At 52.9% G+C, this 25,104-nt stretch overlaps 1 protein-coding gene across 1 annotated transcript in view; it reads right to left on the bottom strand.

Moving 5' to 3' along the window:
• Window positions 1–966: 966 nt before the first annotated feature.
• ZC3H12D (zinc finger CCCH-type containing 12D) overlaps window positions 967–25,104 on the bottom strand; it is a 39,331-nt gene continuing 15,193 nt past the window's right edge. Inside the window, exons 3-6 of the mRNA XM_053222118.1 lie at window positions 19,696–19,835; window positions 13,946–14,180; window positions 10,448–10,554; window positions 967–9,311 (exon numbers count right to left, since the gene is read on the bottom strand). Of these exons, the coding sequence (XP_053078093.1) occupies window positions 8,527–9,311; window positions 10,448–10,554; window positions 13,946–14,180; window positions 19,696–19,835 (1,267 nt within the window). The 3' untranslated portion in view covers window positions 967–8,526. The remainder of the gene's footprint in view (window positions 9,312–10,447; window positions 10,555–13,945; window positions 14,181–19,695; window positions 19,836–25,104) is intronic.

The raw sequence follows: 25,104 nt of genomic DNA, 5'->3' as shown, positions 1-25,104 counted from the left end.
TCTGTTACCTATTGATTTCAATGTCTCCTGGGGAAACTGTAGCTAATGTATCGCCCCAGGACTTCATGGATACTGACACTGTTTGGAAAATGCTAGGTAAAAACAAGTAGGTATCAAATCAGTGGTGGTCTGCCTCAGGGCCAGAACTGGAAGGTGGTACTTTCTCGTGCCTTCTCTTTTTTCTGTTGCCGCTTTCTCCCCTCTCCCATGCCCACCCCCCACCGCCATCTCCCGTTTTCCAGTTGTTCCGGAAGCACCTACTTAAGGCTTTCCTCTCCTTGTCTCCCCCCGCCGACCTCCTCTGGGGCTTTGGTGGCTGGGACTCAAACAGGAGGGGCTGCCACAGTCTGGGATTTCTCCTCCGGGGTGTCCATGAAGGGGACGGAAGAAGACCAGAGCCTGGATGGGGCCCAGCGCCAGCCCACCTCTGAAGCAGACAGAGGACCCTCCTTGAGTGAGGGTGGAACAGCCAGGACAGGCCACTGCCCTCCACAGGGGGGCCCAGCAGCCCTGTGGTCTCTCCACAGACCGCCCCCCACCCCAGCTGCCCCTCAGGCTGAGGTGGGCACATTGGAACAGCACATTCCAGGGGGCACAGACAGGGCAGGGTCGCCTCCTGCTGGGCTTGGTACAAGACAGAAAGGTGACAAGGCGAAGCTGGGACCAGCCCATGGTGAGAGCCAGAACACCTCGAAACCTCCAGAGTCAGTTCTTCTGGGAACACATTTTCTTTACAGGTTTCTTTTGCTTTTAAAGAGCTTTACTGGGTCACCTGGGTGGCTCAGCCAGTTGGGCGTCTGACTCTTGATTTTGGCTCGGGTCATGGTCTCATGGTTTGTGGGTTCGATCCCCCCGTCGGGCTCTGTGCTGGCACTGCAGAGCCTGCTTGGGGTTCTCTCTCTCTGCCCCCCACCTCTCTCCCTCAAAATAAACAAACTTTAAAAAAATAAAGAGACATCCTATAAATACACTTCATACATATATATGTTTTTAATGTTTATTTTTGAGAGAGAGACAGAGTGTGAGCAGGGAAAGGAAGGGCAGAGAGAGAGGGAGACACAGAATTCGAAGCAGGCTCCAGGCTCTGAGCTGTCAGCACAGAACCTGAACCGGGGCTCGAACCCATGAACTATGAGATCATGACCTGAGCCGAAGGCGGACACTTAACCGACTGAGCCCCCCAGGCGCTCCTGTTTTGTCTTTTTGGTTTTTCTAACTTTTATTTTCTTTTCTTAAGTTTATTTATTTATTTTGAGAGATAGAGTAAGTGGGGGAAGGATAGTGGGGCTCTCCCCACTGTCAGCACAGAGCCCGACACAGGGCTGGAACTCACGAACCGTGAGATCATGACCTGAGCCAAAATCAAGAGTTGGACGCTTAACCGACTGAGCCACCCAGGCACCCCTCTCTGGGGACCTCTTGAAAGGGGTTAAAAGCCAGAGACTATGAATGAGTAACATGGTCCAGGGCATCTGAAGGTTAACTGTCCGTCTGTACACGATCTGAGGCTGAGTCCCCCAGGGTGTGAGCCCTGAGGGCAGGGGCCACGAGGTCAAGTCCTGGGGTGGAAGAAATAGGAAAACCTTCTTGGCACTATAGCTCCTAAATCACCCCGGGTAAACAAGCAAAGGAAAATCTCCCCAGGGCCCCAGGCAGTGCTTTGCCAGTGAATCAAAGGTCAGCAAAGCCATAAATCAACTTGCATTTGCACCAAACAGATCATGAAGAGTTATTTTGAACTTGCCTTGGCCAAAAAAATTCCCTGGAGCAGAACCAACTCAAAGAACACAAACGGAGAATGGGGAAACGTCCATCTTCCTCCTTTCCCAAGCGACGAGGCCGTGAGGCCCCCAGGGCCAAATTCTCCACAGCGAGTGCCACCTCCTTGCCTGGGATATCACGAGCCCGAATGTACGTGTTTGGGACCCAGGGTGCCACGCGTGCTGGGCCTTCCACAGAGCAGCCACAGGAGCTGGCAGACATAGAGCTTTGGCGGGGGGGGGGGGGGGGTGGGGGGTGGGGGGGGGTGCCTCCCAGGATCCTTCATCCCTCCCAGGAGCCAGGGCCTGCACAGGATTTTCTGGCCATGGAACCAGCACAATGCTCACGGGCACCATCACGTCACTGACCACAGCTCATGCGCTCCAGGCTCTGGCGGGTGAGGATTCGCTTTCAACGAAATATGCACGCATACATAGAAAGAGGTCTGGAAAGATCTAAACTTTGGTGTTTTCACGTGTCAATTCAAGGGGCCTGAATTTTCCGCATCTCTTATGATGAATGTATACTTTACCACTTTTTAAAAGGCCGGGTTGTTTAGCAAGAAATTTTTTTCTTGTTATGAAAGCGATCAACTGGAGAAGATTTAGAAAATAAAGACCAAAAGGAGGAGAGGTTGCCTGTCCTCATAATCTCACCATCTGGACCTGTGCACCTTTTCGAGAATTTCTTTTCTATAAGTATAATATGCATTTACTAAATGTTTATTTTATTTTGAGAGAGAGTGAGAGAGAGCATGTGAGCAGGGGAGGGGCAGAGAGAGAGGGAGAGAGAGAGAATCCCAGGCACTGTCATCACAGAGCCCCATGTGGGGCTCGATCCCACAAACAGTGAGATCATGACCTGAGCCAAAATCAAGACTCACACATTTAACTGACTGAGTCACCCAGGCGCCCCATATAATATGCGTTTTTAATAAAAGAGAAATATGGCCCATTCTTTTTTTTATAATCTGCTTTTATACTTCATAATCTATGCTCAACGTTTTCTGTGTTAACATCCTCCAGCAATATCATTTTAGTGGCTTATACGATTCCATTAAATGAATGTACCATGTTTTATTTAACTCATTTCTTCCTTCAAGGCTTTCAATCAAGAAATAATTCACTGTTGGCCACCACAGGCAAACTATCATGGTGCCATTCTGCCTACCCTAAGCAGACGCACAGGAAGATCGCGCTCTCCTGCCCCGTGCAGACAGGTGTTGCCATCTACTTGGAAGCTTTAAGAATCGGTGCACTTTTGAGAACGTTCTCTTCTTCCGCCCACTTGGAAGCTGGAGACAGATCCTCCCTCAGCCTGGGTCTCTGCATGCACAGCCCTGGCTAACCTACGGCAGACCTGGAGCACAATATACCACAACCCTGTGGTCCTAGCCATTGGGATCTGGGACTGTTTGGGTTCAGTGACATAACCTCACTGATCCTGACTGGCCTAAGAGCTGATGGAAAGACAAGGCTAAAGACAAGAGCCCCAACCCTCTCAAATGTGCATGGTCTACACGCCCAAATACAAGGAAAGAGTTCAATGATGAACAGCAAATAACTACTCAGAGCAAAATCTTTCCAAGGGTGCCCTGGGGCAGTGGGAAATGTCCAGCCCCGGAAAGGACAGCGGTGAAGAATCCGAGAAGAGGACCGGGTCACAAGGGCTGGAATGGCCCCGGTAGGCTTCGTGGAGGAAGGGGAGAGAGAAGGGCTTTGAGGGCCGGAGAGCTTTGAGGGCAGCGGTGGGAGCAGGAGACCAAAGAGGACAGAGCAGAGGAGTTACATACAATCAAGTGAAACATGGCCCCCAAAAGACCACTGAGAAGGTGGTTCTGTAGGAAGAAGGGGCTTTGAGAAAACGAGGGCTAGAGACAGTCTCAGAGAAAGGAAAAGGGGGCCGGACTGGAAAAAAAAATCACCGGCGCAAAGAGGGAGACCTCATTTCCATCCTGTGCTTCCCATCCTTCCTTTGGGGGGAAGAAGCCTCCATCCACTACCCCAACAAGAACGGCATCGGTAGGGCTTGGTGTGGCTTGTTTTAGTCACACAGACGCCATTTTCAAGAGTAAGTTGGACTTCGGGCAAAGTCGCAACTATTGTGATTTACTAACCCTATTTGAGTGATTACTCAGACCTTGTCAGCCACCCAGTCAGTGTCACTCAGTGTCACTCAGCGTCAGCCAGCCAGCCAGTCGATATATATACGGCATTCGACTGGCTTTTGAGCCCTGTGGCCCACTTGCCTTTCTGTTTATTTACCACACCTTTCCTGTTCCTGGGCATTGGGGTTAAGTATGTCATTCCTCCATAAGGACAGAGAGGTGACATTGTTCCCCCAGGAACTTGGAGCCAAGTAATTACCAAGCTGGGCCAGGGCCCGCCCCCGCCCCCCCCTTTCCAGTGAAGCTGCCAGCGGCTGGGCTGAGCGCTCCGATCCTGAGAGCTTCCTGAGATCTAGAGGGCATCGGTTCAGAAGTGAGTCAAAGGGAACAAGGTCACCTTTTGACTCTGAAGAGCCACTTCCTCCTCTGCGGGGCATTTTGGCAGTCTCCCACCTAAGTGCTCATCTGGCTGCAAGCCGGGAGTGGCGAGACGCGCACGACGATCGCTCAGGCCCTGTAGCAGCAGGGCCTCCAACTTGCTCCCGCAGAGAGCTGTGCTGACTGTGGATGGAAGGTTTTTCCTGATTAAGCGACAAAGAGAAGACACACAGCGGCTCCCTTCTCCGGTGCCACCGGAGCCGGCGGTGGAGGACGGTGCGGCCAACCTAAACCCTGGCCCAGAGTCCAGAGTTGAGCGCTGTTGTTTTGCCTGGCGTTCGTTCTGTCTGCCTGGACACCGTGCCCGCTTCTTAGATCTGACGGAAGAGCCTGGCATCCCCTTAAACCTCCCGCCCCCCCCCCCAACCGTGTGGGGTCTGGCGGGAGCTGACAATCACAATACGTGCCCTCATCTGGGCCAGAAAGGACCATGAGACCCAGCTGCGTCTAGGGCAACACCTCACAGTGACTGGTTCAGTGCTGGGCACATGACCCAATCAGGTCACTCAATTCTTCCCAGGATTTTTCTGAGGCTGAAAGTCCTTCAGCTGGAAGGACACGTGCCTGGGTCTGCCAACACAGTGGCCCTCGCCGTGCAGAGAAAACCTCAGAAGGAGAGAATAATCCACATGCAGAAGAAAACCAAAGAGAGAATTCCGACAGACAGGGTTCAAGCCCGTCATTGCAGCCGACCCCGAAGCCGCCTCCGCCCCTGGCCTCCTGACCTTTGGTTTGTAAGCCATGCCCGCACCCAAAGAGCCTTGCCCAATACAAACCAGTATACTCGCTGCCCAGCTGGGCCCACCCCCACTGCCTTCTCGTACTCATACGGACAGAGCTGGTCCCGCGTCTGGTTTCCCAGGACCCTTAACTTCTCCTCTTCTGCCCCTTGTTGTCAGAGGTGGGCAGAGAAAGCCAAGGAAGGTCCGCTCAGTCAGTCCTCAGGGGGTGCAGTAGACAGTCCCTGAGGGGGAGACCTGGGGGGACCAGGACCCTCCCTGGACACATGTGGCCTTTCCCAGCTATGAAGTGTGCACATCATACCTTGGGCTCCGACACTCTGGGCATGCAAAATGTTCCCTTGCACACTTGGTAATTCCACACCGGGCAGCTTCGTGGGCAGTAGGCAGGCACACGGGGCACCCCCACTTAGAAGGACCCCATGCTTGGTTGAATGCTGTGCTGTCTTGACATTCTTGACCACGTTTGAACAGGTACCTGCATTTTTTTAAATTTGTTTCTTAACGCGTATTTATTTTTGAGAGAGAGAGAGACACAGAGTGCGAGCAAGGGAGGGGCAGAGAGAGACGCAGACACAGAATCCACGGCAGGCTCCAGGCTCCGAGCTGTCAGCACAGAGCCCGACGTGGGGCTCGAACTCACGAACCGTGAGATCACGACCTGAGCCCCAGATACTTAGCTGGAGCCACCCGGGCGCCCCCGGGGGGCCCTGCATTTTAAATCCATACAGGGCCCCACAAGTAGCTGGGCCTGGCTCTGTGCATTCCCTCACGGTGGGATTTGTGATTCCAAGTAGTTGTTCCATCTCCCAGAGCCCCCTCCCCCATCACCCATTCCTTAATGCCTCTTCCCCTCCCCCCCACCACGCTCTTCTCCCCACCAGGGACTGTTCTCCTAGAGAACGGAAGCTGTACCCGTGCCAGCGGGCAGTTGGCTCATTGTCCCCTACGTGAATTCTGTGTAAACTCCGGAGGGCTGGGATTCATTTTACCTGGAGCAAGGCTGACGTGAGTGGCTTCTCCTGCGTCTACCCCCTTGACCCCTGATATTCTGCAGTTTCTGCCGCAAACCGCCGCCCAGAGGCCTCTGGGAAAGCAGCCCCAGCAAAAGCACGGTATAGCAGCAGGCTCCTCAGATCTGAGCAATCAAGGATTCTGCTGCAGGTTTACACAGGAAGAACGGCTTTTATGAGACTGCTTTGTGGTTCTGTAACGAGGACTTTAAAAGTCTAGCAAACCGATAAGCAACCTGTGTCCTTGGTAACCGCCGGCTGAACATCCAGCAAAGGCATGTTCTCACCTTGGGCCGCCCCTGGAAAAGGCAGATCCCAGCCTCCTCAGCCCCAAGGGAGGAATAACACTAAATAAGGCAGCCACAACATCAGTTTTCACACCCACAATATTTGACGTGAAAACTTGGCCTAAGGGGAGAAGCCGCCATGGGAGAAAATGATATACAATTTGGTAACAGAGAGCCCACGTGTGGATAAAAGTGATTTATTTTTGGATCACGGTGACAGTTATGCAACTAGGAACATTTCAGTCACCCATCCATCCATGTTTTGTGTCAAAAAGACGTACCAAGACTTTGGAAAAAATTCCAAAGGGGATTACACTGAAAAGCGCTGTCTCTTCACCTGTTTTTGTGCTTGTCTTCATCACAGTGAACCAAATAAAATAGCTTTACAGCTTACTAAAACTCAAACTTGTCCTCAAAGGAAGCAGTTTAAACATCTCCAACTGTAAGTCAGCAGGGAGACGGCTCTACGTCAGGAGACAGACCCAAGAGACAAACACATAAAGTTGTCTTGTCAAAAGAAAGGAAAAAACAAAACAAAACACCACGAGGGAAATCCACTTTATCCAGGAAGGGTGGGGCCTCTTCAGGACTAAGTTCCCAAAATACTAAGATATAACTGTGGGTGCAGTTGTCCTCTGGCAAAAAGAGGTGAAGACCAGATCAGGCTGGAGCCACTCTAAGAATCTGGTTTAAAAAGACGAAAAGGGGGCGCCTGGGTGGCTCAGTCGGTTAAGCATCTAACTCTCGATCTCAGCTCAGGTCTTGATCTCAGGGTTGTGAATTCAAGCCCCAAGTTGGGCTCTGCATGGGGCATGAAGCCTACTTAAAAAAAAAAAAAGGTCAAAGGGGTCACAGGGAGACACAGCGTCACTGTACCTCCACTGGTGGCATTTACCATGAACTAGAGGGCTAGAAGCAGACTCTCCCAGGGGTGCACCCTGCTCTGTGTCCACAACGCATGCAGCTGAACGATGCTCTGAGAAGAGTTTCCCTTTGCATTCGCCAGTCTGCAGGAAGCTTTTGGGGGATGGGAGCTGATTTTCCACTGGGAGGTGCCTCACATTCTCCCTGATGGCCAAGCCACCAAGGGTCCTCACGAACAAATGAGCTAAGACCTGCACATCTGGACTTGTAACCCAGAGTGAACGGGTGGATGCCCACTAGAGATGCCAGGGCCCCTGAGGACGCAGGGTTCATACCCCGCAAGCAGTCTCATGTCCTGTCCACTGCAAGCAGGTGGGTCCCTCCTCCCCAAAACTCAAAGCAGTAGTTGGCTGGAAGAAACAGCACTGGTGGAAGGTGGCGATAAACCCCCACGACTGAGGCTCATCCCAGCTCTTCACTGACCCACCTGGAGGTTTCTGAGCACAAGTACTGACTCACCGGGCCTTGACTCAGGAGTGAGGTGTGACTTAGAAGGCTCAACCAGTTGAGGATCTGTGCTCTGCCCTCAAGACCACGTGCCCCTGCCCCACCTCCAACCACACAGAGTGACAAGCGGACCCACCCATCAAGGCTAGAATTCTAGGTTCCTCTCATGAGGTAAGAAACAGCTGATATGAAACCTATCAGATGCCAAGACCTCCACCAGTCAACTGACTACGTATTTCAGATGTCACATGATGAAATAAAAGCCAAAGCCATTTACCAGGATTTTTCAAACTTTTGCCCATGACCCACGTTAAGTTTGCACGGCTACCAAGGGCACACAGGTGCACACACATGTAGCTAACATACAAGAGTTTCATACTTAGCTTGGTCATGTGGCCTGTGCTCTGAGATTTCCGACACCACTCCTTCTGGTGTGACCCACTAAATTGACGTTGTGACCCACTCGTGGATCCCAAATGCAGGTTGACAAAACAGCCATGCAGTGTTCTGGACAAACCCCTGGAGCCGTCATGGGACCTTCTAGTCTTCCAGACATAGGAGGCCACTCCCTCCATGGATGTGGCCAGCCTTATTCTGCAGGACACCGACCTCCAGCAGCAAGCCCTGCAGTGTCAGTGAGGGTCATCAAGTGCCAGCATGGGTGCTGCTGAGGGTGAGGAAGCCGGCTTCCCTGACCTTCTTGAAAGAAAAGAGGGCTGCAGGGTGGCTCGCCCCAGGGACAGGCCGACCACCCGCCCTGACCAAGCGGCAAGGCAAGATTGGGACTTCCGGTGGCTTGGACGACTTCCTTAGGATTTCCCCACGGGAGCCCCAGACGTCTGGAATCTCTGGATGAGAAGGATGAGCCGGGTGACGTCGGAGAGCGCCGGGAACAGGGCCATGACGCTGTCCACCTGGTGGGGCGGGAAGATGCTGCAAAGCGCGATGCGCGCCCGGGCACGCGCGTCCACCTCGCCGCGAGCGGAGGGAGGCGGGGACCCCGAAGGTCCCCCGAAGGCGCCGTCGCCCCAGCTGCGTTCCGCCCAGGCCGAGCGGCCCGGGAACCGGCCGGTCCCTTGTTGGAGGGCCCGCGGCTCGGCGGGCCTCCTGCGCTGGGGGAGATCACTGTGCGGGGCCCCGGGGCCGTGGCCCCCCCTCGGCCCGACCTGGGGGCTCAGCAGGCCGGGCAGGGCTCCCGGGGACGCCGAGGCCCCCGGCGCCCCCCAGTCTGGACGGCGCGGCCGGGGCGCGAGGCCGGCGTCCCGAGGGGGCGCCCCGAGGGGCCCAGGGTCGTCGCTGAAGGCGAGGCGCGAGAAGCCGCCTTCGAGCGCGGCCACGTCGGCCGCCCGCCGCGCGGGGTGCAGGCTGCGCACGCCGGGCGCCGGGGGCCCCGGCCAGGCCGCGGCGGGAGCGCCCCCGGGGCCGCCCTGCTCCTCCCGGGCCGCCCGCGCGCTCCTCCGCCGCTCCGCCTCGGCGCCCGCGCCCCGCCAGGCCCGCGTTTGCGCGCGAAGCTCGTCGGCCACCGCCAGCTGCGCCAAGTGCGGCCTCTCGGGGTGGTAGAACTTGCACTTGACGCCGTAGGTGCATTTCTTGCCTGGGAGGGAAGGGGCAAGGGGGAGAGGGCGGGTGAGACCTCGGGTAGGAGAGGCTGCGTGGGGGTGGTGGTCGGCGCCCGGCCCTTCTCCTTGGAGACTCCTCGGGCCCTCTTCAGGAGTCTCACGATTGGGGCTGGACGAGGAGGGGAGGAGGGGAGAAAGTGTCCTGGGGCCGGATTAGATGGGTGAGGGTGCAGTACCCTCGCCCTTGGTGTAGGGCGCTGGACCCAGTAATCTCAGTGCCAGGCCGGGAGATTGTCCGTATGGGAACTCCTTTCGACCAGGGACTGAAAGCAAACCTCTAGATCCAATGACCTTCGGCCTCCACTTCCCCAGGGAACCCTGTGGATGGGGCCACCCTTGTGGAGAGGGTGTGGAGCGGGTGCGCCCCGCACAGGATTGCACGTCCAGTATGCCTCAGTTTCCACCGTTGGCCTCATCGCCTGTGCTGATCATTGCCCTCCCCAACAGGCTGTTCTAACAGAAGTGATCAAGCAGTTTATCGCCCAGACCTGGACACTTCTGAGAGGGCATGGGAGCAAGGTGAACCAACGTGAATGTGTGTGTGGTCACCTTAATTGAACAAGAAATGACTTTGAATATGACTTTGAACTTCTTTGGACACAAAAAACAAGCCCTGGCGGCATTAAACGAACAAATGAACTTGCCAAAGCAAGTTAGCGAAAGAGCTGGCTAGAAGTGCTCTGGGATAAAAAGCCTTAATTCTTAATGGATAGCATTGACGAAGGCCATGAAGGTCCAGGGGTGGAGGGCTGGTGGAGGCTGGAGGGAGGGGTGGAGGGATGCAGAGAGACACGGCAGAGTGCAAGGGGGAGGGACTGAGAAGGAGGAGCTTGGGGGTACACACGGATACAGCTTTGCCCTGTGTGGGACCCCTGCGTCCGGCCCTCACAGACACTCCCATGCAACAGCCACCCAGGATGTCAGTTCATCCTTATAACAACCTTGTCAGCAAGTGCCATCCAGAGAGGTTAAACGATCTCTCCGATGTCACACAGCCAGTTAGGAGAAGAACCCAGGCTGCTGACGAGCAGGCCAGCACTTCTGACTGTGCCCTGTGCCGCCCTCACACGACACCTGAACCGGGATCGCGAGGCATGGGGGTGCCACCCACCGTACGGACAGTGCTGCCAGGAAGGCTCTGGGGGCTTGGGCTTCCTGCTCAGGAAGTTGCTCAGGGTGGGTCCCCGGCGGCCCAAGGGGTCATCGGGAGGCATGAACCTGTAAAACAAGCACAGGGGGGCAACTGCTAGACCCACAGAAACTCACCACCAGCACCTGCATGGGGAGCAGGCCCCAGCCAGCCGGGCGAGAGAATGGGCGCAGCAGGCACGGCTGGCCTCGGGCGGGGCTCACCATCCAGGGCTCTGCCCCCCACCCCCAACCCCCCAAAGGGCTGTGCTGCTTTCAAATGCTACACGGCCCTCCCTTCTCACTGAACCCATGAGCGGAGAGCACGGCTCTCGGGAGAGCAGCCTCGGGCCTCTCCCGAGAGTGTGTCCAGCAAGGGCCGCAATCACCCGGCAACGCCTTTAAAACTGCAGGCTCCTGGCCTGTTTCCGATTCTGTGTCTCCCTCTCTCTCTGCCCCTCCCCCGTTCATGCTCTGTCTCTCTCTGTCCCAAATAAACGTTGAAAAAAAAAATTTTTTTTAATAAATAAATAAATAAAAATAAAACTGCAGGCTCCTGGCTTCCCACCAGACCTGCTTCATCAGACTCTCAGGTGGTTCAGGAATCTGCGTTTTAACAACTTCCCAGGTGATTTTTATGCACTGAAATTGAAGCGTAATCCCTCTAGGGTTCCCCTGGGCCCCGGGTCCGAAAGTGACCCTGTGCTGCTTTCTCACTGTCCAGACCTCCCTGGGGCTGCAAACAGCCCTCGTCCTGCGGGCTCCCTTACTCGGATCTCCTGTGTTGCCCCACAGCTCTGGACATATACAGGTGGGGGATAAATATTAATACGGTTTGAAATGCCAGCCAGTGAGCCGGTGAAGAAGCAGGTGTAGCCGGCACACAGAGCCTCAGTGCAGGTCCTTTTGGAACCCCGGGGAGCTCTGGGTTTGGTCTCAGCTTCCGGGGCTGCCTGACCCCGGCCCCGTTCTCTGATACCCTCCTGCCCCCACCGTCTGCCCCTTCCCATCTCCCTGGAATTAAGCCTCACAAGGAAGGGAATGCATCCTCAGTGTGCCCACAGCTCAGAGGGGAACACATTCCTTGGGAGGAAAACGCCCTTCATTTAGGGCCATCCATTTTTTTATGTGAATACTTTCGTTCCCAGGAGGCATTTCCAGGTCATACAAAGGTTCTGCTAGAGGGGTTGTGGTTCCTAAGTGGGGGTTGGTGTCCCTCTGAGAGTCAAGGGTCATACTGAGTCTCACCATGCAGACCACATACCCTAGGCCAGCCCAGGACTGGGCAATCGCTGGTGCCAGGCAGCCTCCGTGGCTCAGATCCCAGCTACACAGCCGGCTTCTCAGAATTGGGCCCTGACCAAGAATCTGGGGAGCCGTCCACTGCGGTTATTAGAGGTTCCCAAAGGCTTTACCTCCTGCTCTCTGCTAGGCCTTGGCCGCGGTGAGCTGGGCCAAGAGGGCCCTATGGACGTGCCCAGGGCACTGGGGCAGGCGTCCTCACCCACAGGCAGGCAGGGAGGCTCTGCCTTCTGGCAGCTGGGGGACCTTCTGGCAGGCCCTTAGCAGAGGCCGGTGCGTCAAAAGGACTTGGCCTTGGCCCCAGGCTGTGGCCAGGCCAAAGGCAGCCATGATCCATCAGACTTCAGTGAGGATTTTCTGGAACCGACAGTCGCCAGACTTTCCAGATTTCTCCAGGCCTGAGCTGGATAGAGGGAGCTGCCGGCCTTGAGTGTATGGAAATGGCCATGGGGGCTCCTGGGGCCGGGGAGCAGGTAGCTAGCTGCTTGCAAGCCTCTGCTCTGGGGCTGAGGAGGATAGTAGTAGGGGCACAGTGCCCTCTAGAGGCACCACGTCCTGGCCTGGCCTGAAAGTAAGTGCTACTCTTCGGTACAGTTAGGTACTCTTCGGGGTACAGCTCTCCCTAGTCCTCAAAACCATCTCAAACATATGATTAATCCAGGTATGGTTAATTCAAGGTGAGGGACATTTAGTTCAGTGACAGGGATTTCCCCCATGACACACAGCCCGTAAATGACGGAGCCTCCACTGGAAACCTCATCTGCTGCCTCCAAAGCTCTAGCTCTTTCCAGAACACCACACTGCCTCCTGGGCTTCAAGGTCAGGAACGGGCCTGCTGCGCGCAAGTGGCCTGACCCAGCCGACCTGTCACCTCTCTCCCTTCCCCAGGACCGCAGCCATTCGCTTTACTGATTCACTCACTCACTCACTTGCCATCTACAACTAGTTCTTGAGTGCCTGTGATGGGCCATGGCAGACAAGGCACATACAGCCCCTGTCGTCACAGAGTTGGGAGTTTCTCTTAAACCATATTTCTAAAGGCCAGTCCAAGAGCCCAGAATGAGGGTCAAGCTATCACTGCCTGGAACAGAAAGCGAAGTGAGAGTGATATCCCAGCGTGCTGTACCCTCTGCACCCTGCCTCCCCGCCCCGCCCTCGCTAGTCTCAGACCCATGGCCACCTTGCCAGACCCCTAGCCTTTGCCCTCAGCGTGCCTGACGACATCCACACTGCTCCCTCCCCACCTTAGCTCTGTCCAGGGGCCCTTGCCCAGCACCTGCTAACAGGTTTGTGCCTTGTGTCCATGACATTGCCCTCCCCCAGCTAGAGCTGGTTGGTTCAGGGTGGACCTGACCCAGGGGAACCAACCTAGGGGACAGAAGAACCAACTCGACGCTCTTGAAAACTGCAACCAACAACAGGTATTGCGATGGACTCAGTTCCAAGTTCTTCTCAACCCCCCCAAAAAGATGACTCCCGTATGTAATTCAAAACTTAAAAAAAAAAGGACGTGAACGTAAAACAAGTGAAGGGAAGTGCAGCAAAGTTCCGATTTTCCCCAGGATGGCTGTTTCAGTGCTCTTACCTGTAGTAAATGCTTTAAAAATAAAAGCAACAAGGGGCACCTGGGTGGCTCTTGATTCCAGCTCAGGTCACGATCTCACGGTTCGTGAGTTCGAGCCTCTCATCGGGCTCTGTGCTGACAGTGCGGAGCCTGCTTGGGATTCTCTGTATCCCTCTCTCTCTCTCTCTCTCTGCCCTTCCCCCATGTGCACTCTCTCAAAAATAAGCAAACATTTAAAATAATAAATAAATAAAAGCAACAAGTTGATGGTGCCCCAAGCTCGAGCTTGGCCCACCTGTGGGGCAATTCTTTGCCAGGTCAACCACATGTGGGCATGGGAACAGAAAGGTCATGGACAATTGGGACAAAACAGCCCTGCTGAGGAATCATGATCGCGATGGAGAGGAGACCCAGAGGGACTGAGAGAGCCTCTACGGACCCCGGGGGAGAGAGCAGGTGACTTCCAGTGGGCTCTGTCTCCAGAACTGGGTGTCCTTTGCTTTGGTACGGTGTGCCCGTGACGGCAAGCCCCGCTGGGCTTAGGCTATTTGGACTGGCTTTCTGCCAGTCACCCCAGCCCCCCGCCATGCCAGGACCCCCTGTGCCACCACGTACCGATCATTGACAAAGGAGAACATGAGCAGCCTCTGCTCGATGAACCACTTCCACTCGGGGTTCTCGCTCTGGAGGTCACGGTAGTTGTCGTTGGAGACGATGACACCATCCTGCTCGTAGGCCACCTTCACAATGTAGCGGTCATCGTAGCAGACCACCCGCTTGCCGTTCACCTTGCGGGACGGGGTATACACGAGCACCGCCTGCCTCTCCAGCTCCTCCAGGACGTGCTGCTCTGGGGGCCACAGGGCGGGCGGGAGACAGGATGTGGCGGCTTTCTGGGTGGGACCCCCACCCCTAAAACCATTCTCAGATCGCCCAGCATGTGGGGCAGCTCAGGGATCCTCTCTGAGCCAACTCCTCCTCCCCCACCCCATGGCCCAGCCTGGCACATGAGCAGGGAGGTCAAGAGAAATTTGCCAGCAGCTTGGGGTCAACAGGGCTCTTGGCTTCGGTCCCGAGAATGATACTCTACGAGGGGAGTCACTTTAGAAAGGAGAGCAAAGCCATAGCTCTTGTCCTTTTGATGGTCACATGCCATAGTACCCCTACCACAGCAGACACAAGAGGCCTCTGGAGAAAGACATTCGTAGTTTAACTGGAATCCTGGCAAAGCCTTAGAAGTTACTAGGAGACTTGCATCCACCTGGAAGGCTCCTGCCTGAGCCCGTAGCTCAGAGCCACTGTCCATCTTCCCCCATGGTACAGGAATCTGCCTGGGACACCCTTAGGACAGAGCACACCGTAACACAGCTCTGAGGGACACAAGGATGTACTAGGGAGAGTCTGGGATTCAGACCCTACGCCTGGGTTCTGGTCTCAGCTGTGGCTCCTCCCTCTCTGAACACCAGATTTTGCAGCTAGTATAAAATGAGGTTAGCAATTCCTCCTTCTGTCTCAGTGTCTGTGAGTAGACCGATAAGCTCGCGTGGGCGACAGCTTAGTATGCGGACTGGTGAGGAGGTGAACACCTGACACGCCACAAGGTCTCTTACAGGAGCTAAAACCCACACTCCCGGGAAGTCTACTCTTTGATCCTAGTTTTGCCTTTGGAGGCAGGCGAAAGAAAATCCCTTCTACTGTAACAGTTACTCAGAACTTGGAAGAACTTTAGCATATTCTTCACTAACGGTCTCTTCCCTCAAATCTACATCCTTTCCTATATGACTTTTTGAAAGTCCACAATGCACATAAGGGCACCAAGGATAACTTTTAAAGCCGCCTACGCAGCACTCCCATACAGAACTACAACGTGGCCATGCTTTTGAGGTCCCCGGCGCCCCTCCCACTTTGCACGTCTGCTGCCCCTTTGACGTAGCCCAATTTTTAGACTTCATGTTTACAGTTCCCTTCTTTTCGTTTTTTATTTTTTTTAATTTAATGTTTTATTTAGTTTTGAGAGAGAAAGAGAGAGACAGAGCATGAGCAGGAGAGGGACAGAGCACAAGTTGGGGGAGGGACAGAGAGAGAGGGAGACACAGAATCCGAAGCAGGCTCCAGGCTCCGAGCTGTCAGCACAGAGCCCGATGCGGGGCTTGAACCCACTGACTGCGAGGTTATGACCTGGGCTGAAGTCGGACACTTAACCAACTGAGCCACCCAGGCGCCCCTCCTTTCATTTTTAAAAATACGTATGTATGCATCGTCCCAAAAGGACTATTTTTCACGCGATTAGGAACCTCTAGACTTCACACACATGGAATCGTACTGTGCGTATTCTTGCTCGCTTACTTTCTTGCTGTTACATCGTGTTGGAGAGGTTCGGCCACGTCCCTGTGTTCCCCACTGTCAGTTCTGCGCGTCAGTCTCCGGGGACAGGAGTACAAGGACTTCTCTAGGGAGTAACTCTAAGAGTGATATTGCTGAGTGGTAGGGAAAGGACTTTCCAAAACAGTGCTGGATTGTTCTCCAAAGCAGTTCAATCGGCTGACTACCCAACACAGCATTCAAGAAGACCGTGTCAGGGCTTGGCTTTTCAGGTTTCTGAAATTTTGCCAATCTGGCGGGTGTACAGTGCCCTCTTATTGTGGTTTTCTTTTGTATTTCTTTGGGCACTAATGAGATTGAGCGTCTTTTCATATGTTTATTGGCCATTTATGTCTTCTCTTCTGTGAAAGGCCCATTCATACTTTAGTTCATCTTTCTGTTGGCCCTTTGTCTTTGTCTTATTAATTTGGAGAAGCTCTCTATAGATTCTGGACAGTAATCCTTCATCAGGAATGTGTGATCGCCTCTCCCAGTTTAAGGCTTGTCTTTTTTTCATTTTTCGGTTTTTGTGGTATCCACTAATGAACAGAAGCTTTTATTTTAATGCAGTCAAATTTATGAATCTTTCCCCTGGAGCTTTGCACTTGTTGTGACTTGTTTTAAAATTCCTTCCCGGGGCGCCTGGGTGGCTCAGTCGGTTAAGCGTCTGACTTCGGCTCAGGTCATGATCTCGCAGTCCGCGGGTTTAAGCCCCGCGTCGGGCTCTGTGCTGACAGCTCAGAGCCTGGAGCCTGCTTCCGATTCTGTGTCTCCCTTTCTATGCCCCTCCCCTGCTCATGCTCTCTCTCTCTCTGTCTCTCAAATATAAAATAAAACATAAAAAAATTTAAAGTAAATTAAACTGAGCTACTCGTAAGCCATGAAACTGTTCCAATACCCTTATGATGTTGCAGATGTTATTTTACTTTAATAATGGTGAGGTAATGTGAGTCATGATTTCATAACTAACTAAGCAACTTTATTAAGATAGCATTTACTGGATCTTCGTATGCGTTTAAAACAAAGTCCATTATCTGGGGGCGCCTGGGTGGCTCAGTCGGTTGAGCGTCCGACTTCGGCTCAGGTCACGGTCTCGCGGTCCGTGAGTTCGAGCCCCGCGTCGGGCTCTGTGCTGACCGCTCAGAGCCTGGAGCCTGTTTCAGATTCTGAGTCTCCCTCCGTCTCTGACCCTCCCCCGTTCATGCTCTGTCTCTCTCTGTCTCAAAAATAAATAAACGTTAAAAAAAATTTGTTTTTAATTCCTTCCCTACCCCAAAGTGATTTCCCTACCCTTTACCCATACTATATTTAAATATTACACAGCTGTTGAGAGCCGCCATTCTCCATGTTCAGACTGTAAAGAGTAATTTAGGGTAAGCAGTTCATGGTGAAGAACTGAACACAAGTATTTATCCCTGCCTCCCTCTCATAATCCTATTGAAATGGCAGTAAAGAAGTACAAAACGGGGAGGGGATCCATAATCACATTAGACCACATGGGCCAGGGAACAGCAGCAAACCCAGGAAACCATACTGATCCCCCGGCATGTAGGGAGCCATAGCCCAGAACGTGGGTAGAAGGCTGAAGTGGATGTGAGGCCATCCTTCCTGCAAAGGCCCAGAGTGTTCAGCGGGCCTGTGGAGAGGACGTGGGAAGTCCATGGAAGTCAGGGTGAACTACCTGAAGGGCTACTCCTGGGGCAGGTGCATCTACCCTTTCCCTACCCTTACTGCTATAAGGAAAGTGAGACGTCACTAGGAAGGAGGAGGTTCCCATGTGGCCTTTGACCTCCTGGAGTGAAGCCATCATGGGGCACTTTGCACTGTGCACCTGCCTGCCCCACGCAGGGTCTGCCCAAGTGAAATCTGCCGGTCTACACTGACGGTCAGTCAGCCCTGCCACTCTGGGAGAGATCCACGTACTAGGAGAGAAGATGCAAGGAAATCACATAGAGGTGTATCTAACCGATCTGGCTCTTTGTTTGCAAATCAAAACTGACGACCAAACAAGTGCTAGACCTTTGAGAAGACTTAACAGCACCCCTCCACACACACACCCACACACACTCACACACACTCATACACACACACACGCAAACACACCCCCAAACTCACACACCTACACACACCTACACATACACACACCCCCACACACCCACACCCACACCCACACACACACCACAGAAATGAACAAAGGGAACTCACCCAAGAAAAATAAATAGGATTCACAGAACTTAAAGAGAACTTTTTAAAGTCTATATTACTATAGAAATAATTAAAGATATTTCATCCCTAAGACAAGGATATATATTTTTTAATGTTTACTTATTTTTGAGAAAGAGAGAGACAGAGACAGAGCGTGAGTAGGGGAGGGGCAGAGAGAGAGGGGGACACAGAATCCGAAGCAGGCTCCAGGCTCCGAGCTGTCAGCACAGAGCCTGATGCGGGGCTCAAACTTACACACTGCAAAATCATGACCTGAGCCAAAGTTGGACGCTTAACTGACTGAGCCACCCAGGCACCCCAAGAATATCTTTTTTTTTTTAATTTGAGAGAGAGAGAGCATGCACATGCGATTGGTGGAAGTGGCAGAGGGACAGAGAGAGAGAATCTTAAGTAGGTTCCATGCTCAGCATGGAGCCCGATGCAGGGCTCGGTCCCACAACCCTGGGATCGTGACCTGAGCCGAAATCAAGAGTCGGAGGCTCAACTGACTGAGCCACGCCAGTGCCCCAACAAGAATATCATTTTATTTAAAAAATAAAGACAGAGAATCTGAAAGAGAAGAAGCAGCAATTAGAAACCATTGGTAGAATTAAAAACAACACCACAAACTTTTGGTTAAAAGGCTGAAAGAAAAAATCAAAGATGGAGAGCCTGAGTGGCTCAGTCAGTTAAGCATCTGACTTTGGCTCAGGTCATGATCTCTCGGTTCATGAGTTCAAGCCCCACGTCAGGCTCTGTGTTGACAACTGGATCCTGGAGCCTGCTTCAGATTCTGTGTCTCCCCCTGTCTCTGCTCCTCTCATGCTCTGTCTCTGCCTCTTGACAATAAATAAATGTTAAAAAGATTTTTTAAAAATCAGAGAAATCTCCCAGAATCACCAGGAGGTCAGCCCCACCATCACTGAAGAAACAATGCCAACAGTGGCTTAGTGTCTGACTTCTAGTAATGAGAAAGCCAAACAAAAACAAACAAACAACACCCTGTTTATTTAAACCACCTGCTTTGTTATTTGTAGCTTAAAATATTCCTAGCTGATATAAGAATTAAAAATAAAGAATTCCCTGGGCCTTAGTTTTCTTTTTTTTTAATTATTATTTTTTAAATCAGTTTGTTTTATGGTCAATGAGTTTCACATTTATTTATTGTTAGGAGACAGAGAAAGACCGAGCACTGGGAGGGGCAGAGAGAGGGAGAGACATAACCTGAAGCAGGCTCCAGGATCTGAGCTGTCAGCACAGAGCCTGATGTGGGGCTCAAACCCATGAACCTCAAGATCATGACCTGAGCCAAAGTCAGATGCATAACCGACCGAGCCACCCAAGTACCCTTCCTTTTTTTTTTTTTTTTTTTTTTTAATGAAGAGATTGGACAAGGTATAAAGTAAATAAATATCATTGAGCCAAATGAATGTCTCTTTCAGATCCTATATTCTGTTAGGGGCGGGATGCAGATCCAATCTCTGCAGAATGTTAAAATTTGTATGACACAATCATTTGGGGGACTTAATCATTCACACTAGAAGACAAAATAAGTAGTTTATTCATCTATTCAACAACTATTTATTGAGCACCTACTATATGCCAACTATATATTGAGCACCTCTGCTGGGTGCTAGGGCTATGGCAGTGAATACTCATAGTTAGTGTTCCCATGGAGCTTATAGTGCGGTGACAAACACAGACATTATCAAACAAATAGCTAATTGACTATAATTGCCACAAGAACTACCAAGGAAAGGTGTAGAGTACCTCTTGAGCATATATCTGCTCCAGCATACCTCTAATAGGGGTATCAGATCTTGGTGGGTCTTTCCTCCAGGATGGAACAAAAACTTTGATGTAGGCGTGTCCTCTGTCCCTGAACCAGTCCACAGCCAGCTGGATTCCCCGGCAAGAGAAGGCTTCTTTATTTCCATGGCTACGATGGGAAAACAAAGAAATCTGTAGAGTCACGGAAAAGGTTTCTGAAGAGTGATTTCCCCTGGGAATATCCTGAATCACAGGCTCATAATCAAAGGGAATCAGGCAAATCTGCATTTGAAAAATAGTTCATTCTCGGCAAAAAATGGATCCTTTAACTGGCACCATGCGGCTTGCGACAGTATGTGTATGGAGGGTCTTGGGCTCCTGGGGAAGTGCACCCCAAGGATTAGTAGACACGATCCCCTTTTTCCCTGCAGCTGTAAGGATCAACATAAGACAGAGGAGAGTAGCCATCTGCAGAATACTCTTACCCTAAGAGAGGGCTGTGTATGTGTTATGGGGCTTCCCAAGGAAGGAGGCCAAGGTGGCCCAGAAATTCCACTGAAGCATCAGGAAGTAGAGACCAGGGGAGAGAAGGCCCAAGACCAGGCAGGGCCTGGCGTGCCTTACTGAAGACTCTTTTTTTTTTTTTCTTTTTAATTTAATTTAATTTATTTGAGAGAGAGAGTGCAAGCAGGGGAGGGGCAGAGAGAAAGGCAGAGAGAGAGAATCCCAAACTGGCTCCGCACTGTCAGTGTGGAACCCAGTGTGGGGCTGGAACCCACAAACTGTGAGATCATGACCTGAGCCAAAACCAAGGGTCTGAGGCTTAACCAACTGAGCCACCCAGGTGGCCCAAACTCTTCTCCTAAAAGGAATGAGAAGCCATAGCAGGTTTTGAAGATGGGGGGTATATGTGCTGTGCTGTGATACGATCCAATGTATGTTTCTAAAAGCTCAATCTGGCAACGCACAGGACAGTAAATTGGAAGGGAGCAAGGTGGGGGTGAGATACCCAGTTAAGAAGCTGTCACTGTCATCAAAGCAAAACTGGATGGTGACTGGGACCGAGTGGGTGGTGGTGGATAAGGGAGAAGGGTAGGTGAACCTGAGAGATATCTGGAAGGGAGAATCTCCAGAATGTGGTGATTGGTTGGATCCTGGGCGATAGTGAAGAAGGCATTGAGGAGGCTTCCAGATCTCTGGCTTGTGTAGCTGGTGGGCTCCTCCTTGAGACGGGGAGTCCTTGGGGAGGACAGGGTGTAGAGGGAACGACTGCGGGTTTTGTCATGGACACATACTGAGCTGGAGGAGCCCCTGTAGGTGGACATGCTGAGTTCCAGAAGAGAGTTCTGGGCGACAAAACGTGTAGGGCATCTGTGCTTACACAGCACTGGAAGCCAGAGAATTGTCTGATTGCCGAGAGGGAGTGAGGGGCCCGGGAGACGGGTCTGGGGGAGCTCTGGAACTCAGAGCTGGTTTCGGCAGGGGTGGGGCAATCTCACAGGAGAGACGGAAAGGATCTCTCAGGCCAATAGGAAGCAAACCAGGAGTGCCACGCTGTGGAAGCCATGGGAAGGAGGCATCCGGGTGCTGCTCGAGGAACCCACGAAGCCTGAAAACATCCCTGAGGACGAGTCTGTGCAGGTCAGTGGTGTTTGGCCGGCGAAGGAGACGAGCGGATAGACGAGATCATGAGATCGCAGAATCAGTCGGACTTCGCCCCGGGTGCAATACATCCTGGCCTCTGCTTCCAGCCCAGCCACCCGCGCGGCCTGCAGCACTTTGTCCTGGCCAGCCACCTTCCCCGCTCCCACCGCAGGACCTTTGAACCAGCTGTTTCTTCCCCTCTCAGCCCGGTCCACGACTCCTCCTGCGGATCTCAGCTTCATCTCTACTTCCTCAGGAAAGCATCCCTGCCCTCTGGTCCCCCTCCGATTCCCCTATTACGAGTCCTCACGGCACATGCTGCTTCTGCCTGGCCCTAATCTCAGCCAAATGATTACACACACCTATAGGATGAACAGGTCTCCCCCTCTTTATCTCACAAGCTCCTTTTGCTCCCCATTGAATTCCCAGCACCCACATGGCGCCTGATCATCGGTAAGGGGACAGTAAAAATGTGTCGAATGCATGAAGGGCTGAGAAGACACAGGTCCTGTGAGCCACCGGAGGGGGAACAGCCCAGGCAAGGGGGAAGAACCGGGTGGAAAGACAACGCGAAAGGCTCACTGTGTCTAGGGACCGAAGAGACAGCAGAGTGACTGGGGCAGGGAGAGAGAGCAAAGGGGAGAGTTGAGAGTTCACAGAGAGCCCAGGGCACCATGACAGCCTCTGTTGAGAAGCCTGGCCCGCAGCAGCCAGCCCACCGCCCACGTCCAGACAAGGACGACACTAAATTTCCATGCTGTGCTTTCTCTTGTGTGTGTGGCCTCTCCTGCTATTTTCTCAGAGGGGATCAGGATAGGCCCAGGTTTGTAAAGAGAAGGCAGGCTTTGGAAACACCAGTCAATAGTCTTGAAAGTCAGGCTTTGTGGACATACACGAGAACTCTAAATTGCTCTGACTCCAGTAACGTATCGGGAACCAGGCCTTGAGTCCTACACCCATAGTGTCTTCCAGTTTAGGGAAAATAGTCCTTGGGCCCCTGAGGCCAAGCTGTGGGTTATGCAAACAGTAAGGAGAAAATATCAATGTCTGTGGTGCAAAGAAAGGAAGTGGAACCAGTCCCTCTGCCCCAGAGGAAGATGAAGAAAGAAAGGAGAGGGAGGGAGAAAGAGGAGGGCGTTCACAGGGTCCTTGCCCATGCACCCCCCCACCCCTGCTTCACCCACCAGCCAGAAGGGGAGGAGAAAGTATAGAAACATCAGGATGGGTGTGAAGAGGAGGCCAAAGGTCGGGCTCCCAGCACAGTGTTGGCAGGTCACAAGGCTCTTGGAGATCCTGGGTTCAGCAGGGCACAGTGTCCACAGAGCTGCACGGCTGCCTCGGAGGAAGGGGGCAGATAGGTGAGCTGGAAGCATCACCCTGGATCCCTCGCATGCCCCCAGGCCCAGGAGACTGTCGGAGGCCTAAGGAGGGACAAAGACGCCCCTGTGAGGGGGGCAGGGCTGTAAGCCAGCATGGATCCCAAAAAGACCAATGACCCTCCTACGTTGACCATTCTGGAAGCTAAGCCAGGTCAGACCAGCTGCTCCATAGCAGAGCCCCGTGAGGGTCCCAGACCCCCCTCTCCCAGCCAACATCAGGTCTCAAAGCCCCCAGATGCCGTTTGGGAGAGGAGCGGGGGAGAGAGAGGAAACATGAACCCCAAGTCATCCAGAAGGCAGGAGACACCAAGACATCACACACTGGTAAGTTTAGGTTTGCCGCTCGCCGCGACCTGAACAAGTAGGGAAGAGACTGTATCTGTCTGAGAAAATAAGGTCTATTTTCTGCGCACACTGGAGCAGGAATATGAACAACTGATGATACCCCACCCCACCCCCACTCCCAAACATGCCTCTGTCAGCGGTGACAAGTCTGTCCTCCGTTCTCAAGCAAACATCTCACCACCACCCTTCTTTTAAAAATGGCTTCTTGGGGAGCCTGGTTAAGCCTCTGATTCTCGATTTCGGCTCAGGTCATGATCTCACAGTTCATGGGTTTGAGCCCCGTGTTGGGCTCTACGTTGACAGCTCAAAGCCTGCTTGGGATTCTCTCTCTGCTCCCAACCCCACTTATACTGTAAACAAACAAACAAACTTAAAAAAATGGTTTCTTGAGTGCTCTCTTTCCTGTGACCACACATCTGTTTCTGTGACTACACACCTTTGCTGGGTGTGTGGGTGGAGGGAGCATGTTCGGTGATGAAGCTGAACCCGATTCCTCCGAGGAGGCAAAGGCGAGCAGGGCCACAGGTTCTGGTGACGATGGTCAGGACCACAGCCTGAAGTGGCCCTGGCTGGGGGCTTGTAGAGGGGAAGGGGTTGGCAGTTCAGCAGTTCAGGAAGAGAAAAACTGAGGAATGGTGCTACCGTGAGCTTCATGCAGCAAAATCCAGTCCCGTGGCCTCTCTGACCCCAGACTCCAAGATGGCAGCCCCTCAGCCAAGAGTATCCAAAGGGCACTAAATATGATTAAGACCAGAAGAAGCTGGAACAAACATACATCGGCCCATAGCCCTCCTTCCCTCCCTAAGCTGTGCTCTCCTCTCCAGCTTTGACTCCAGGCAAGGGAAGTCAGGGGCTGACCCCTAGAATCACTAAACTGATGTCTCTGGAATGGAGGGTTTTCATTCAGGTCTATTGTTTTGCAGGACCGGATTCCCACACGCTCCACCCCAACCTCTCTTCTGAGCCTTCTGGTCTCTTTTGAGATGTGAGGATTGTTACCGTTCGATCCTTGCCACATTTTTTTTTTTTTTTTTTTTTTTACCAAACTTTGAGGTTGGTAAAAACCTCATAACCCCATTATGGCTGCCATATTTCTGACCACAGAGAGCCCTGGGCCATGGCAGGATTGAAGCCACACTCAGGGACCACCTTCTCACCACGGAGGGGTCTGTCCCTAGTTGTCTGCAGAGCTCCCAGTCAGGCAAGAAAGCACTCGCGGTCACCCTGGGTCCACACCCCTCGGCACACAGAGGTAAATGCATAAGCCTAAAGCATTTATTTATCTGTGCATCCCTCCACTTACTCAATGTCAATTTATGAACATCTTCAGTGAGGCTCTGTGCTGGGTCCTCAGAGACATACCTTGTTCCTGCTTCTTGGAGCTCATTTTTAATATTTGTAGAGTCCCGTGTCCCAGGCCTCTTTGCACTTTGCGCTTCAATCATTGCAACGAGCCCCCAAGGAAGTGACCTTCTTCTGACCGCACCCTTGAGGAAACTAAAGCGAAGACAGGTGCCCACCTGGCTGGTCCAGGGGCAGATCTCAGAGCCTGATCTGTTGGGTTGCAAACTCCTCCTCCCCATCTCTTATTCCATTTATTCCTGCCCCTCCCCGGTCTCTCCCCTGACACCCAGACAGGTTAAGTTGTCTGCTGTTAAAATGCTGGAGTTTGGGGAGGGCCCTTAGGGCTTCTTAACAGTCACTGTGAACCAGCTCATCACCGAGAGCTGAGAGCCAGGCCCTGGGAAAAGGAGACAGAAGCGGTAGGTTTTGGATAAAGGGAGGGTGGTAAGGGGAAGTGGGTTGGTGCCCGCGGCAAACTTGGCCTGCGGGACAATTACGCCTGGGGCGCCCACAGTCAGCATGGCCATTTGCAGCAAGTGGACCAAGCACATTATGTGGACCATCACTGTATCGTTGACTATTGCCCAGGAGGTGTCTGCAGAAGTTAGCGACCCGCAGAACGGTGCCCGGGCGAGCAAGGTGGTGCTTGTGGTGGGGGGAGGAAAGGAAAAGATGCTTCCTTCAGGGCAGGAGGTGCAAAGCACAACCCTCTTTCCACTCTGTTTC

Source organism: Acinonyx jubatus, chromosome B2 (genome assembly GCF_027475565.1).
Source record: "Acinonyx jubatus isolate Ajub_Pintada_27869175 chromosome B2, VMU_Ajub_asm_v1.0, whole genome shotgun sequence".
NCBI lineage: Eukaryota > Metazoa > Chordata > Mammalia > Carnivora > Felidae > Acinonyx > Acinonyx jubatus.
Note: the sequence above shows the minus strand (reverse complement) of the source record. Positions and strands in the feature narration are given on the sequence as shown.